General features: G+C 41.1%; 2 protein-coding genes across 9 annotated transcripts in view; one reads left to right on the forward strand and one right to left on the reverse strand.

Annotated features, from left to right (window-relative positions):
* Nucleotides 1–1,690, forward strand: part of PPP1R13B (protein phosphatase 1 regulatory subunit 13B) — a 72,034-nt gene extending 70,344 nt beyond the window's left edge. For all 8 annotated transcript variants that reach the window (XM_065684706.1, XM_065684707.1, XM_065684705.1 and 5 more), the window contains one exon: nt 185–1,690. In XM_065684706.1, coding sequence (XP_065540778.1) covers nt 185–226 — 42 coding nt within the window. In that variant the 3' untranslated portion in view covers nt 227–1,690. The remainder of the gene's footprint in view (nt 1–184) is intronic.
* Nucleotides 1,691–2,180: 490 nt separating this feature from the next.
* On the reverse strand, nt 2,181–17,366 carry ZFYVE21 (zinc finger FYVE-type containing 21). Its single transcript, XM_065684712.1, has 7 exons — nt 17,149–17,366; nt 11,159–11,209; nt 9,008–9,176; nt 6,788–6,863; nt 6,005–6,096; nt 3,535–3,677; nt 2,181–2,942 (listed from the first exon to the last, which is right to left on the reverse strand). Exons 1-7 carry the CDS (start codon nt 17,278–17,280, stop codon nt 2,907–2,909), a joined length of 699 nt encoding a protein of 232 aa, XP_065540784.1. The 5' UTR covers nt 17,281–17,366; the 3' UTR covers nt 2,181–2,906.
* Between the last annotated feature and the right edge of the window lie 227 nt (nt 17,367–17,593).

Genomic DNA, 17,593 nt, shown 5'->3' on the forward strand with positions numbered 1-17,593 from the left:
TGCTGCTTCTGGTTTATTTTTCAGAAGTCACCCAAGAACATGCTGTAGCTCACAAAAATGTCTCCCCCACCAACCACTCCATCATCCAGCTCTTGTTAACAAGTACCTTTTATAACTGGATTAATTTATATATAACTTGGTGTCAGTCATGCAAAACCTAATGTTTTTTTCTGTTTTTTTATAGTTATATCCACGAATAAAACCTAGACAACGAACCCTTGCTTGAACTCAGTTGTACAACAGTGCAATACCATGCTGGTAACTGGAAACTTAAAACATACACTGGAGCCATCACTTTTGATCATTTCACACAGAGAAATAAAACTATAATAGTTTTAATGGTGCTTTCTCTTGTTAAATGGACAGCATCCACAATTTTCAAGATCTGCAGTTTGTAAATGAGGATCGTTTTTACATGACCCACCACTGCTGAGGAGAGCGATACCTCCACTACCTACAGTGTTGCACCACTATCGTCTGAAGCGGTGTTTTAAGTTAGAAGTTCCGTGGTTGGAGCTTTCTTGTGTTCAGTGTTCAGAGGTGTCACCTGTGGGGTGCAGATACGCTGTCCAGTTTGCTCCAACCCCACAGCAACTGTTCCACATCAGGATTTCGAATATTTTGTTCCATACCAGTGAATGTTGAGTTCTTATTACAGATCAACTCTTGGGTTCTAGGACACAAGATCTTCACCTATTATGTGCATAATTTAAGTAGTCACCAAAGCTAAATTAAGGCTAGGATTAAGCGGTAACATGCTACATGCTTACATCCTAGTCTGGACAACCCCAACAAAAGCTTTAACTAGTCTAGCACCTCGTATTATTTGCATTTAGAATTGAGCTAAAGAACTAACAGAACAACAATATTTGTACACTTCTCAAATCCCCTACACGGTATTTCACATGGTGTTTTATTTTCTTCTTATCCAGCCTACAGCACCAGTGTTATCTCTACTAATGTAAAGGTTCCTCTGCCAACCACTGGCACTTGTCTGCCCTGGCCAAAGCAGTCAGTACCAAATGTGCAGCAGTTAAAGGATTTGTATGTCTGCATGGATGGAAGTGCAATAGTTGAAAAGGGTGAGAGTTCGGTAAGGGTTATACTGTGCGAGCTAAAGTCTGCCCAAGTCAGTCTAGACTAAAATATGAAGGATGGGATAGAAGTAGGAAGAGGGTTGTGTAAATGCAAAGTCGAGGAGAAGAAAGAAACAAGGTTTAGAGAAGGATTTAAGAAAGGCACTAGCTTATTTTTTTGTGGTTCCTGGCAGCCTCCAGCTGTTGCCAAGGCAAGTTATGCAATAACCTATTCCACTACATGGGAGTTTCCAGCAAAAAGAACAAAGAGGCACTTCATTGGCATTTTAACTGTACATGATTTTATACATCAAAAGTCTATTTTGAATTTCCATTATGAGTTTTAGCCATATTTCTTGTAATTTTTTCCCATTTAACAGTATGCAACTTGATTAATTCTTCATGTACAAGTTCTGTGTATAATTTATATATCCATTCCTGCAGTGCTGTAACTTGCTTTTACCACAGGTTAGCATTAACTGTATATATTGTGGTGAAAAGTGAAAGGGTATTATTGTTGAAGAATTTACTACATGAATGTGATGATTTCAAGAGCCTATGATACACTAATTCAGAGAACATGTAAATGTGCACAATAAAGTCCCGCTAAGGCATGGCTGCATTCTCCAGTATTTTTATACAGGTACAACAGCAGGCAGATGTGCCTTTGCTCACAGTTGCCATAAAAAGAGCAATCTGAGCTTGTCATGTTCTGCCTGTCACCTTCAGCTTCCTCACTGCTTTCCTTCACCAGCTGCACAGACAGCGAGTTGCCAAACAGCTTTTTATACAAGTTCTCCAGTATTCCAGCTGTGATAAATTACTACTTACCTAGAAAAGCTCTTGGGGGGTCCTTCATACACAAGCCGACAGCTCAGCCTCCTGTGCTGGTTTACTCAGTCTTTACCAGCATGGGAAGACCAGGGCGGAAAGTCACTTGTGGCACAGAGTGTGCAGCCAGAGGATTCATCCCAGTGTTTGAACCAATGATCAAGGGTTAGAACTAAATTGAGAGTGCTCCTTATCAAAAGGGAAGGTTTCAGAGAGTAGAAGCCACCATATCCACTATTAAAATTACACACTGCAAAATAAGTAGCACCTAGGTTTTTTAAATAAGTGAATTAATTTATTCATATTTGTACATTAAACTGTATACAAGTTCAGAGAGTATTACAGTTAGATTAACAAAAGCTAGTTACTAAGAAGAAAATACAAAACTAAACATTATTCTGGAAGCTTATTTATATCACAGAAGTGAAGTTTCAAGGTCATGTTCATGTAAGTCCAGTTTGTGGTATTTGCTGAAGTATTCAGATGTTTAACATGAAATGTTAAAAAAAAACCCAAGTGATCTCTATAAAAATCATAGCTAAGGCAGATTTTTTTATTGTACACTGACTTTTAACCATTTGGATAGAGGAAAAACCTGAGATCTATACCCAAAAGCTATTCTCTGCAGAAGAGACATACACATTTGTTTGCTTTCTGTAGCAAACAGTATACATAACTGTTACTATAAAAGTTGTGCTGTACAGGGGCTGTAGTGCAGGTCACTTTCATATTAAGTGCCAATAAAGGCTTAACAAAATATACAAAGTCTTAAAGGGTGAGGCTGTTTAAAGCAGTAATTGTATACATATTGCACACTATTGGGAATACTCATGGGTCAAAAAATGCTCCCCCTGCATCTGCCAGTTCCTGCACCCTGAACCACGCTGGAGTGATAAAGGGTCAAGAACCATGAGTGTTACCAGCCATTAACTAGCAGAGAGCGAGAGGCAAGTCCATGGAGGCTGGGCTCTGCCCTCAGGTGCCAGCGGGTTGCTGTCCTTACTGGTCCCGGGACTCGTAAAGAAGTTTTGTTGCCTAACATGAAGACAAAATATCACTGTGTTAACTGAGGTTAACACCTCATCTCCCTCCTACCCTTCAAGACTTTCCTTTAAACCCAGGGCTTTAAGTTCTTTATCCATTTTTCTCTGTCTAAGGCACTTAATAGCAGTCAGATAGGCACTAATGTTTGAGACTATGCAGGGTTAGTTTAAATGCAGAACCTGTGGTCACTGAGTATTTCAAATCAACTTACATTTGTTTTTTCTGACCATTTCTGATAAAACCTGCCTTGGGAAAAGCTAGATAGAAGTAATGTTTCCAAGATCTTGGTAATCCCTCTAAAACATACACAGTAAACAATGTTATGTTCTGTATTCCTCATGCCTCCTCCTTACAAAGTCCTGGCTGGGGAGTTCATACTAGTCTTGGACTATAGCACCAACCAACTAACTTCCTGCACTGTGGATAGACGTGCTTCCTCTCCCCTTTACATGCTGTTAACTGGGACCTCTGAAAGCCTCCCATCCATCTCACAAAACCCAGCTAAACAACTGTTAAAAGGAGACAAAGCACTCCACATAAAGATTTACTTCAGCCTTCTGCAAGTTTTGCCCCCATTGCTTACCTTGTGCATAGCTGCCAGCCAGCTTGCTGACAGCTTCTTATTACAGCTGAAGTCTTCACTAGCTGTAAACTTCATCTGCGTTAGCTCCTCTGATCCTGGTACCTTATACTGCAGAATCATACCTATGGCACGAGTATTGCCTCCTGGAAAAAGAAAGAAAATCTCAAACAGGGACAGGTTCTGGAGCTAAGTAACAGAACAACTTGTAGCTACTGAGCACATCTGAAGACACCAGCTTATCACTTAACTGAAAGCCCTGGAAACCACAGGTGCACCACCAGCAGCCGCAGCAGTGACCATGGTGATTCCGTCAGGCCATGGAACTTGATGTTTAGCTCTCTTAGGCCATCACCGAGGCAGAACTTGTATAAGCCATCAGGTAAAGCCACTAGCTACACACACACACAGGAAATACCCTCGTTTCAATATCACTGTGTCTTCTTTGACACACACACCAGTTTCACACTGTAGCCTGCAGTCTGTAAACGGAATGACTTGTGTCTGGTTAGACTGATACCAAAACAGCTCCCTGCTCGATACAAAGTTTGGCACAGCCATCAGAAGTCCCTCCAAGGGTGGCAAAGGTTGGGAAAGGTGCTTACACAAGACTAGAAAACAACTGTCTATGCCACTGGCTCCCGGAAGGAAACCTGCTACAAATGACATTGCTCTGGCAACCCTGTGATAGCAACTTATTTGTATCTCTTTTACGCTAGCTGCACAGAGGAAAGATAAACCAAAGCCAAAACACAGACAGGAAACAAGCTTTGTTTAGAATACTGCACTTTATTGGCATTATTTCCTGAAGCAGCAGAGCATAAACTAAGCCCCAGGAAAAGCACTGCCATACACAGGACAGCATTGCATGAGGGGGCTCCCAGAGGCCATTTCTGTAATATCCCAGAAGCCAAACAAAGACAAAATCTAAGTGACCTGATCAAAAGCCCACAAGCAGTTTTCATAGAAGTAGCTATTCGCTCCTCTTCTAGGGTAAACTGAAATCCAACTTCATCACTCACTCCCCTGCATATACCTGGTCAGAATAACAGATTAGAGGACTACTTAGATCCGTGGAAATCAAACACCTACAGCCTTGGACAGTTTGCCACTGTCTGGCATTTCAGGACATTACTGATTCAGGCAGAACACACCTCATAACAACAGGTTTTACTACTCCTAAAGATGTGTAAAAGCACACCATTAACAGTTCGTTCATTCAGTGCAAAGCCCTACTGGACAGTGCACAAGGCTTTACTCATTTCTGGTATACACAATTCAGCACACCTCTATTGAAGTGGGTGATGCATAACACTGTGTTAGAAATACTATTTCTCAACTTCCATTCTCCCTTCCAGCATGGACAATAGCACATGCGGTCTAAAGAAGGCTTTGAGTGTTTTAGTTCTCTTCCTAAAAAGATACAGAACATTCAGTCTCAGTTTATTAGATGGGAAGGAAAGGTATCTGTCAGATTCGAACACAATTTGTATCAAGCTAAACAGCTATAGATCCAACAAAATCAGCACTGCAGAGGGGGATTGCTGGGAGGGGGTCATGACAACATGCTTAGGTGAGTCATGCTCAAAGGTACTGATGATACCTTCAGTTATGTGCTGGCTCTCCAGAAGGCTGGTGTAAGTGTAAGTATCTTTTTCTACCATCAAGAAGGAAGGCAGGCAGGCAAAAAGATAAAGCAGTCAGCAGAGTAGTGAACAAGGAGTTACAGGAACATTAACTCAGCAACACATGTGGTTGATTTGAATCCAAGATAAGTTTACTGCAGTTAACATGCTGTACTGACTGAATATTGCACAGACAGGCTGTCCATTTAGAAAACTCTAGCAGTGACAGAGGTATTTTAAAGAACAATCATTAAAATTCCTGACCTTGTTTGTTCTCATTTCAGTGAAATCCTATTCAAGTTCATCCTGAAATACTCTAAGATCTGGTAAGAGATGAGGCAGTAAGTAGCTGCCCCCTGATTCAGATGTTACCAGTTTCATTTGGCCACCCCTTCAGCTCCAATGAAATCAACAAAGCACAGCTTAATTCCCACCCGCACCCCCTTCCAAGGTTCTCTCACTCTTCATGCAACTGTTTGTACCAGTAGAAGAGAAACCCATCTGGATCCTGAAATGGAAGGTACCAAAGAATAGCAGTTCCCTCCTATGAGCTTTTGAATTAATAGATCTTTATATTTAGCCAAAAGAAGTGTTAAGAACAAATGATGACCATCTTTACTCAGGTTTATAAAGGAGCTTTCCTGTATTAACAGTAATTTCTCAATTCCCAGGTTATCCCCAAAATCCCAGCAGCCACAGACAGGGTTTCACAGACTGCATTCCATTCTGAGAGCAGCTGTAGCTAGCACACCACAGTTATGGATAACCTGGAAACACACTGTCCAGCTCAAACCATAATTGCAACTTCCCATATTTTTTTCTTAATATGTATTCAACGAAAAACTTACCCCCAGGAGTGAATCCCTCTGTAAGTATCTGAACAGTTGAAATCTGTATAATTTCAATTTCGTAATGGCTGTCTCCATCCAAAACCAGATACCTACATAACAGAAGAAAAAGATTTAAAAAAAGGTAATTTTTCCTATAATATGAAGTCCAAACCAAAGGAAAAAAAAAAAGACCTGTTCGGGGTGGGGGGAGGGGGAGAAATCAAGCAGGAAAAAAAAATAATCATTTTTCATTGAAGTTCTTTGCTGAAAGGAATTCAAACACAGACCTGCAGTTCAGTTTGCCATAAGACCCTTTCAAAATATTAAAAGCATTCTTCCAAAGTTCTGGGGCAAGAAGAGAACACAGAGTCTAAAGTGTTGTAGCCAACAGGCTGATGTGTAATGGGTAACAGGTGTGGCTGTTATCTCAACAATACAGAGCACTGTTAGAATCATCCTGAAACAAGCTTTTTTCAGTGGCTACAGCTTTTCCCCTGTAACGGCCTCTTATAATCACTCTTCTAGCTGGCAAAACCACTGTACTCCAGTGGCACCAAGAGGCATCATTGACAAGTGAAGCTCCACCATTCCCTGGCATTCTGATCCACACTGCTAATAAACTAAAACTCACTGAAGTCGTATCTATCCCTTCTGTCTGATTACTCTCTCCAATATCTTTGCAGCATGTTACTTATATTTTGCTCAGGTTCTTGGATAATAACATAGCTGTATATTATATATATATATTGCTGTGCAGTAATAATGTAGTTTACAAGTGCAATTACTATCAGCTGTTCTTACCTCTGATTGTTGGAAAGTCGACAAACCATGAGCTCAGATTTTTCAGATGTTCCCAGAGTTACAAAGAATGTAGCACCTGGAAAGAAATGTTTTAGTATTCTAAGAGGGAGCTGAGGAAGAATCATTCAAGTATCGGAAAGGATAACTCATATTTCCTTACTGCACCTCATACACAGGACTGGGTGAATTAAGAGACTAATTGAAACATTGAATTGATTAACATCAGGAGAACACGCAAGGATAAAAAGCTGATCTTTAATTACTGTGTTGTGAATCACAGGACCTTTCACAATTGCAATGTCCTTTCTCCCACATGTTGTGGAAATACAGATGATACCCAAGATGCATCTTTTAAAATGAGAACAGATTTGGAGATGGCAATCAGGCCACTAAAGCCCCTCCCTTGTCACCATAACACAAACTGTTGTTTTAGTACTCAAAAAAAACCCAACCTGTCAGAAGAATCTAACAGCAGGATGTGACCTTCAGCACTGTGCTTAATAAGCAGTGAAGACATCTCGTTTTCATTACTGAAGGCTAGCTCACTCCTACTCTGAGGTCAGTGAACTTCATGTTACGTTTCTTCCTGCTCAAAAGAGCCCCTTCGAGACCAGGAGTCATCTTAGCTACATTAGTGAAGTGATTCACAACATAAAATAAAGCAGACTACACGCCTAACCATTTTATTTCCTCCCTGCCTCATGCTCCCTGGATTACCTAATCCCAGTACTGCTGGTCTGGGATATGAAAAAAATAACAACACAGAGCCCTGCCAAACTATCTGCAATCCATCTCCATAATGCGAACCACGCAGCCCAGGGAGCTTCACCCGGCCGTTTCACAATTTTACTCAGTCCCACTGACCTCTCAGCATGGGCCCCCCAGCTGCTGCTGAAACCAGACAGCGAGACAGCAATGGCAAAGCTGCAGAGGACATCACAATCACCATCTCTGACTGAGATCTGTGGCTCCACACTAGAATCATAGAACAGTTTGGGTTGGGAGGGACCTTCAAAGGTCATCTGGTCCAACTCCTCTGCAGTGAGCCCAAACATCTTCAACTAGATCAAACTGATCCTAAGTCAGGAACAGCTTCAGACTTCAACTGCATAACACAAATGCAAGCAAGGTAAGCTTTAAAAAAAGTCTTCAGTTTAAAATACACTATGTTAAGAGTCATCTACAGCCTCATCCACAAAGCAGAGCTAAGAATGACTTGTGTGTTACAGGGATGAACATACTCTTCTCTGCACATAGCCTCTCCCTAGGAACATTCATGCTATCAACAAGTACGTGGCTTAGCTAGTGATTATAGACACCGGCATCACACTGAGAGCCCATCAAAAACCACTGAACAATTACACAATGCTTTAAAAACTGAAGACTCAGCCTTCTTAATGTAACTAGAACATGGATTGCTGTACTGTATGTAGTTTTAATGCTATGCAAAATTGACCACTCATTATGTTCTGCCCTCAACCATAGCTGTAGGCCACGGACAAGATCAAAGCTCAGAGATAAAGCCTGAAACAAGCATCGTATCTTGTTAGAAAATACTAAAATATTCCATATTGTGAAGTATTTTCCATCCTTATTTAATGTTAACAGGAAGGTGACTACAAGATTCATTACTTTAAGAAACATGCCAACTGCACACGTGTTCTCAGAGGCATTGAAAATTCCCTTGTCTTTAGTTCAATCTTTGTAAATACTGGCTAAAAAGTGCAAGCTTTTCTCTAAATAAACTGGTAACGCAGAATTACTAATTGGCAAATGAGAAGCATGACAACAAATGCCAGAGAAGGACTCTTCATCAGGGACTGTAGCAACAGGACAAGAGGTAATGGGTTTAAACAGGGGAAGTTCAGGTTAGATATAAGGAAGAAGTTCTTTACTGTAAGGGTGCTGAGGCACTGGAATGGGCTGCCCAAAGAAGTGGTAAATGCTCCATCCCTGGCAGTTTTCAAGGCCAGGTTGGACAGAGCCTTGGGCTGTTTAGTGCAAGGTGTCCCTGCCCATGTCAGGGGGTTGGAACTGGATGATCTTAAGGCCCTTTCCAATCCTGACTATTCTATGATTCTACAAAAACAGTAGTTAAAGGAGACAAAACCACAGGTCATTTGATAAGAGATATTGCTCCTCCTGTTGATCAGTTTTAACACAGCATTTGAACAAATACAAATGAGATCAAACCAGCACATATATGCAGTCAGTCCTTACCATTCATAAGTACTTTAAGCTGCTTGTCATAAAACTCTGTTTCTTTCTGAGAGATGAGGGCACATTCAGCACACTGGCGCACAGGGTCCACAAAGCACATGCGAGGCAGAGGCACTTTTTTACTGCAGCACTTGTCACAGAAACACTTCCCACATCTTCGACAGTGGTGCTAAGCATGAGGGGACAATTTGGTTAGTACAAATGTACAGTGGAAACTAATAGGGAATAATCTGAGAAAGTTACTACCTTAATTATCCCCCTTCTCAAGAAACAGAACAGTTTCTCAGGTGTGAAACATACCAGTTGAGGGATACGTAAAGGAAATTCAATTGCTACAGGGGTAGAAAGAAATCCCTGAAGACTGAACACAGAGAACTGAGTACAATATGAACAGCAGCAATACAAGCCTTTGCTGGCACTCTTTAAATATGCTTCTGGAGCAGACCAGGCAAGACACTGTAATGGCCTCTCCACTGTCTAGTAAATCCTTAACCCTACTGTCAATAAACACACAAGAGAAAAGTGGTTTCTAGGTCCCTTCACACTTCCAAGCAAAATGAAACTTCAACTGGCATTGCTATTCTTCTCCCTTAAAACTTATTCTCAAGTTTTTCCCATGGAAAAAGATGGAAAACTTCATACTTAAAGCCTAAAGCTATTTCTCTATCAGGAATATCAGGAAGCACAGTTCAAATCTAATGAAGTTGCAAAATCAGAACTAGTATTGCTATGTGTTTCACAACTACCAAATCTGCAACAAGTGGCTTGTGCTCCAAATCACTACTGGGGTGTGACAGTCCCAGCAGGTCTTCCGGCTGCAAGTTCTCATGTCAGAACAGGTATTCCCAGGCAAGCAGGAACTGATGTGCGGCACAAAGAGACTTTGCACAGTTGATACAAGGAACTGATACACTGCAGTTCTGCTCAAGTGTTAAGCTTTCCTTCCAAATATTGTGCAAAATTCTCTGCAGTAACTATTTCCCAGGGCTTCATTTACTCCCCACAATAAAACACAGCAGCCTCATGAATTAGTATTTCTAAACCAAAACACTCACACCAACCACCCACCATGCTCTTAACCCATCCAGCTAAAAGGTAAAAAGAGAACTAGGAAAAAGTGTGTTCCATGATTGAAGGGAAGTAGAGAGTAGAGCTCCTTCCTGGTATCCAGTGACAGGACATGTGGGAATGCTTTGAAGCTGCTATGGGGAGGTTTAGATTGGGCATTAGGAAGAATTTCTTTACCAGGAGGGTGGTCAAACACTGGAACAGGCTTCCTAGAGAGGTGTGCAATGCCTCAAGCCCATCAGTGTTTGAGGCAGTTGGACAATGCCCTTAATAACATGTACAGTACCTGACTGTAACTCAGTGAGCCCTGATGCGATCAGGCAGTTGATCAGACTGTAAGTCTCTTCCAACTGAAATATTGTGTTCTATTCTATTACTAGGATCACTGACTGACATCCTGCTGCTCTTCAGGCCTCCTGAAAATTTTCACCTATCTGATATAACATACGGGTATGTCTGGTGGTATTCATGCACACCAGAATGATTCTACACTGACCTGCTCACTTTTATGTAATGAGCATAATTGAACTCTAACATCAGTGTTTTCTCTTCATACAATGAGCCTGATTATGGCTCACAGCAATCAAGGGTGTTTATGCTTTCTACTTCAATTAGAAATTCCCTTTTCCAAACCCAAGCTAAATCCTCTTTTATTACAGAAGGAGAATCTGAGTTTTGGTTTTGTGCATCTTAACAATATGGTTCTTTAATGTAAAATTATAACTAATTACTATTGAAAACAACTTTGCTTACATTTCCACAGCTGGATTAGTTGATTTGTTTTCTATGTCAGTATTGATGTTAGCAGCCAACTCCAGCTGCTTCATTCGAATGTAAATCCTGCAGGTACCCAGTAATTTGGGAAAACTCTATATAGGCGTTACACATTGAGCAGCGAGAAGAATTTCAAAGAAACAGAATTAAACCAAAAAGGACCTTGACTCAGAAAAGGCAGAACAGAAAGAAAAACTACATCAGACTTTGCATGCTCTTCTTTTGATTTAAAAGGTAGAAGATTTCAGTAGAAACCCACACTGGTATTTTGCCACAGTTAATGCTTTACATTTCATTGATTTCTCTTACCTTTCTAGTTATGAAGTCGAATTTTGTATCACACTGCATACATCTTGGGCACTAGAAAACAGTACAAATTACGATTAATCTACAAGACTTTTAAACCTTCAACCCTACCACTACATACAAAGACTGAGCTTTATAATATTTTGCCCTAAAAAGAAACACCTTCAACAAACTTCCATCCTTCACCTTTTCACCAGGGATGGCTTTCATTTAATTTCAATGTAGCAATATAATGTCATCCTTATTTGTGAAACAAAAAAAGCTGCCGAACTCATTATGAAACTCCACTTCAGAAATACTTATGTTTAGTTACATTTAGTTATCCAAACAGCCATATACTGCAGAGTCAACTGGTTTTATATAAGCTATCATCCTCACTGTATCATGCTGCAATGCTCTGTTGACTTTCTAAAACACTGTTCACGTATTTTAATGCTCCCAATACTTGAACATTTTTGAAACACGCTAGGAGATAATCTGGTTTTCTTCCAAGCCACTAAGGCTTAATTTTATTCCAGCTACAAAATGTCACTTCCTGAAATATCTCTTTCCTAAAACAAGCTTACACCCACACACTCCTCCCAAAAGAAAAGCCAGAAATAATTGAAGACGTTTGTCTCTCTCAATGGAAGTTTTGTCTCTCACAACTACGCAGAGTGTCGGGGCGACAGTTTTGCTTTTCTAAGCTAGTAGGAGTGACAATTTAAGGTTTCTGTGTAGAAACTCACCTACCAAAGGGCTGGTACTCAGCCACTAAATCACTGGATCTTCACCAAGATCTTACGTATTTTATTCACCATATCAGAACGCTCTCTCCAGGGCTTATAATGCAATTATTACAATATTTATTTGCAAATATCAATACAAAATTATGCCCGAGGTCTAAATCAGGAAAACATGGTTGGATCCCAAACTTTTATACCTCTTGAAACCGAACTCCTCAAACCAGACCATCTCAGGCTACAGCTGAATGTCATCTTAAAAACATGCCCTCAGCTCAGCAGGTGCTATTTGCTAAGCACACAGTAATCGCCCTTTGCCTTTCATTAACATATTTCAATACTTTATCTTCTACTAACTCTTTCAGGTTACAAGTGTTTTTCTCATCTATATCAGGGACTTTTGCTTCAGCAGATTCCCAATCACCATCACAAGTTTAACAACTATGGCCAAGAAAATATCTCAGTAACTAAACTAAAATTCTCTAGAAACCTTTCGTATTCTTTTGAAGTAGAAGACTTATTAATTTGAAATAGTTTAGATCATGTGTTCTGATGTCTAAACAGAAGTCTAACGCATTAGAGTAACTGCAGTCACCATAATGGAACACAATGGTGCTTATCGCTGCTTGCAATATTTATTATATTATCTGTTTCTAAATCCTAATCAAAAGAAAAAAGTGTTCCTGTATTGTTTCAAATAACGTACTAGATTAAGGCATCCAGACACCTCTTTTCACAATGGCTGCAGAAAAGCTTATTCTAACATTCACTGACAAATAACCTTCAGCATAAAACAACTTCAGCATTCACCAGGTTTCACCTCTGTAACAAGTAGTACTCTACAGCCAATAACCATATTTTGCTCTACACTTACTTTGATTTAGTGTTTTAATTTTTGACATTTGTAGCTTCATAGCTTGTCTGGGAGCTGGAACTGGCTGTTTTTGTTGTTGTTCAGGAATTAGAAGGCACAAGCTATCTACTGGGAAAATGAGGGGGGGTTAAATAGCTTTTCTAAATATTACCCTAAACAGATTTCATACACAACGTTATTATAAACATACAAGTTGCTTTTCAGGAAGGAACAAAGTTATCCACCCTCTCATTTAATACAAACTCTACAGAAAAATATTTCTGAATTCCAGACCTATCATGGTAACACTGCCCGATATGTAATGCAGGCATAAGTTAATCGTAAGTCAAATGGCATATGGCAGCAGGCACAGGATAATGGGATTTTCCTACAAAACATTCTAACACAAGTTGGCTGATACACTGTTCTTTCAATGCTTTATGTAAAAAGAATAAAGTGAACCATTGGCATAATATCAACTTCTATTTTGCCTGGGAAGAGATCTCTATTGAAGAAAATCCAGAAAGGTGAATTCTTCCTAGCCATCCATATGCTGAAATAATCAGAGAGTGCACAAGTTCCAAATTAAGCATTATTGCTTGCCAAGTTTCTTATCACATCCACAGAGAAGGAAGCACAATGTCTGAGTTACTTTTCATGTCTTCAAGATACAGGCTTTTTAAAACCAGCATAAATCTGAGGGTTTTGACAGGTGGAAACAAAAAGATAGGAAGGAAGAAATGAAATAAAAATGCACATCACAAGTATATTCATTCACATGCAATCAACATACCACTAATACTGGTATCAGATTACTTCATATAGCAAGAGGAAAGTGGAAGAACATTCAACAGGCGTTGGATCTTGGTATTAATTCGAACTGAGGGCTAATTCATTACAAAGAGAGTGGAACTTCTCACACATTTGCTGAAGTGTGATGACAAATTTGCATAATCCTCTGGATCCAGCCAGAGGTGAGAATACTGTAGACAGACGAGAAGCTATAGTTACACTTCACATGCTTTATTTGCATATTCAATAACAAAGCAACTCAAGAAGTGATGCAAGGTAATACCTTGTTGAGCTTGTTAACACAATGAACTTTTGCAAATGTGAAAGTTCACAAGCTCACCACCTTGTAATTCACCTGACCAAAACAGCTGATGCCAGAGTGGAAAACACCAAATACAAACATATGGCTGATATAGCTCCCAGTTCTTTCTGACACTACAACTGCACAGGGCCAGCTCACTGCCTGAGCTACACAAGTTTGCCAGCAGTCCAAGGCAGCTCTGTCAAACAACCCGTGCCAATTCCCGGAGCCTGAGCCAACAGAGGCCCCAGCTACGCAGAGCTCACCCTCCCTCCTGCAGTAACGGAGAAGCCCTGGGGACGGACTTTTACCACATCTGTAAGCTCCTTTCACACATTCCAGCTCTGAGGCACTCAGTGCTTCTCAGCAACATGCAGATCTGGTGCACAGCTGGGTGTCACGAGGTTTCGCCACCTCCGCATTCAAGCATACATACTACTCAATTTCTAGTCCAAAATTTGCTTAATTGGAACATTATCAGTTGAGCTCTGCTGGTGATTAACAAAAGTTCTGGTAAGACAAGGCACATGCAGTGACCAACATCTGTCTCAAATTTAATGATGCTCAGCACAAATTTTCATAGTATTATCCACCTCAACTCATTATTTATATTATAGATAAGGCTACCAAAACAGAAAGCTTTCTGTAGTCCTGCTTCGATCTCACACTCCAAACTCCCCAAAATAACTGATACTTTAAGCCAGTATAATCTTATGACACAAAAGTTAAAAGTTGAAGGATATTTCAACGTTATGTAAGTTTCACAAAACTACCAACTGCCTTAATTTTTAGGTGGCATTACTTTTAGAATAAATAAGCCAGTAGACTCTTTCTGCATAAGAAAAGTAAAGCTACTGACTTTGTGAGTGTTACAGCAGAAGGCAGCGTATTGGAAAAGTCACATCAACATTTGCTAATACCAATCTCTTTTCTTGGACTAAGACGATGGGTTTTTTAATTACATCTGACAGGGTAACAGAGCAAGTGTTCTGGCTGAATTCATTATCTAGATAACACTGCCACTTTAAATTTGACTTTATTAAAAAATACATGGCCTTTATAAGCTTCTCTGTATACCCCATACCTGCTCTAGTTAAGGAAGAAGTTGGTAACATATTTGGTAATCATTAATCAAAGGGATGTCAGAACTTCAATACAGTTTAGGAAATCTAGTGAAATAACTCCTTACAAAGTACCAATAATGTATGATTAATAATATGGATTAACAAACACATTTAAATTAATCATTTAAATTATTAATACTACAGATTAACAAATGCATCTAAATTTAATAATTTAAATGATTACTAGTATGGATTAACAAATTCATTTACATGCATTTAAATGCTAATTCCTCTCAACAGCAAATATCACCGAGTCTGATGCAAACGCTCAGTCTCAACACCATCAACCTACTGACAACAGACTACAGGGGGGAAAGGTCAGGCTTACATAGTATGAATACCTGCAGTAAAACTGTAACATCATATTCAAAAAACAACAAACAGACTTATACATTCAAAATATACAGACTTAAATATATCTAAGGAGTTTAAATAAACCCCAACACAATCCTCAAACAACCTCTCGTTGAATTAAGATGACGTTATGGATTAGACTGAGTTAGAAGTACTGTGGGGTTTTTTTAAACGAAAATAGTCTGCTATAATCAAAGACTACTGAAATACATAACTACACTTCTGAAGGTCAGGGAGAAAAAGTAATTTTAATTTAACTGTTGCACAAGTTATAGTCACTGATGCTGTTGCTGCCAGGAATCAGGTTTCTGGGTAGCCCAGGTGAGTGAGTGCATACAGGTGCAAATCACCAACACAGCAAAAGCAGACGCCACACAATGCAAAGGGAAATCACTTGCACAATAACTGCTCAGACTTTGCTACAAACTGATAAATACACACCCCATCTGCAACACACCCAGCACACCACTCACCACATGTGGTGCTGGCTGGCTTCAGATACCTTCTAATGACTCCAGATACCTTCTAATGACTCCAGATACCTTCTAATGACTCTCAGCTCTGGACACTGACATTTTTGTCTTACCTACGCTTATGAGAGAGAGAACCAGTGATGACAGGGAGGGTTTTTTTAATTCTCTAAGTATGGAGGAAAATAACTCAGGAAAACACCCACAAAATACTTTAGCAGACTGCTTGTTTAAATAAGTTGAAAAAGTCACTTTATAAAGCAGGGTTAATTTGGACAAAACCAGCAAGTGACTCACTAGTCCCACACCTTGTGCCAGTAAAGGTTAGTCTGAGCTGCAGAAGCTGTGCTAGCAATGTGAACTTCCAGAGTTACTACTTTTACACAGAACTTTTCACTTCCACAGATACCACGTAGTGAAGAAACTTTCTTCCTCATTCCTAACCAGAAAGGACACAGTGTTCCCACGCAGAACAGACCAACTATGTCAGTTATCTGGCAAAGAAGAGCTCTGTACAACTGCTCCCTGCTTAAATTCATATTGGCCCACCTAAAATCTTAATTCCAGTCACATTTAAATTCATTGGCATGCATCCACACCACAGAACACTAGCAATAAAGAAACAACTCACTCTAAGTTACATTAACATCTAGCTGTAGGGGCCAGTAGCAAATAATGCATATGACATGAAATTTAATACAACATCACGATCACATAGTTTACTTGGAAAGTGTTTTAAACGAAAGTTGATTGAAACGATCTGTGCTATTCAATACTCTTTTAACGCTACAAACATTTACACAGGGAGCCAAAGGGGCTGTTCCTTCTTAGCCCTACTGCCTTATCACTTTGTGACATTCTCTTTTAAATCAGTATGGTCTCAGAATTAGATTTATAGGGATTTAAAGAGAACACTTCACTAAACACCAATGCACACAGCACTTTTAACTCGTTCAGTTCCACACTCATTTTTGTGAGCGTGCACACACTCCTAGAGAACGAGCCCTGTCCTTTCAGCCCACTGATCTACGCGAAGTAAAACCCCTGTGATTCACATCCACAATCCCGAACCGGGCCACCCCGACCCGCTACCTGACGGAGCGAGGCTGCCCGCTACTCACGGGCCGCCGCCACCAGACCACCGCCAGGACCCGACAGGTAGCGACGGCGGCGGGACGGCAGGGACGCGCCAGAAAAGGGAAGAAGCGCCACCTCAACGCTCGATCGCCGGCCAGGAGAGTCGCGCCCCGGGTCCCTGCAGGGCAGCGGCCCCTGAGGCGGCGAGGGCCCCGCGGACAAGGGGCCGCCGTTTGGAAGCGCAGAGAAGCCCCGCACCCCGAGAGAAGGGAAGAGCGGCGCCCCCGCCCCGACCGATACCTCCTTGTCAGGCACCCAAGGCGGCTCGTCCAGGCCGAAGGGGCTGCGGGCAGAGCGGTGCTCGGGCACCATGCGCAGCCCGCTGGGCGACCGCACCAGCTTCTTAGCATCGCGGGCCTCGCAACCCGACATCTTCCCCTCAAACTCCGCCACCGCTACGCTCCCTCTCGGGCCCGTGAAGACACCGCCACTGCCCAATGACCGCCCAAACAGGCACGGCGCACTACCAATGAGAAGCAAGGAGCCGCCAGGCTCCGCCCACTCTCTCCAGACACCCAATAATATACTGCCTCTGGACTTCCCAGCCAATCCCGTATCGCTTGGATTTAAGATAGGCGTGTTTTTCCTTCCACACCCCTTTGGGTGCTCGAGGCGCATGCGCAACTGGAATCGCCGGCCCCACAACCCGGAAGGGAAGGGCATGCGCGCCACAGTCACGCCTCGT

This window comes from Lathamus discolor, chromosome 6, assembly GCF_037157495.1.
Source record: "Lathamus discolor isolate bLatDis1 chromosome 6, bLatDis1.hap1, whole genome shotgun sequence".
Taxonomy (NCBI): Eukaryota; Metazoa; Chordata; class Aves; order Psittaciformes; family Psittacidae; genus Lathamus; species Lathamus discolor.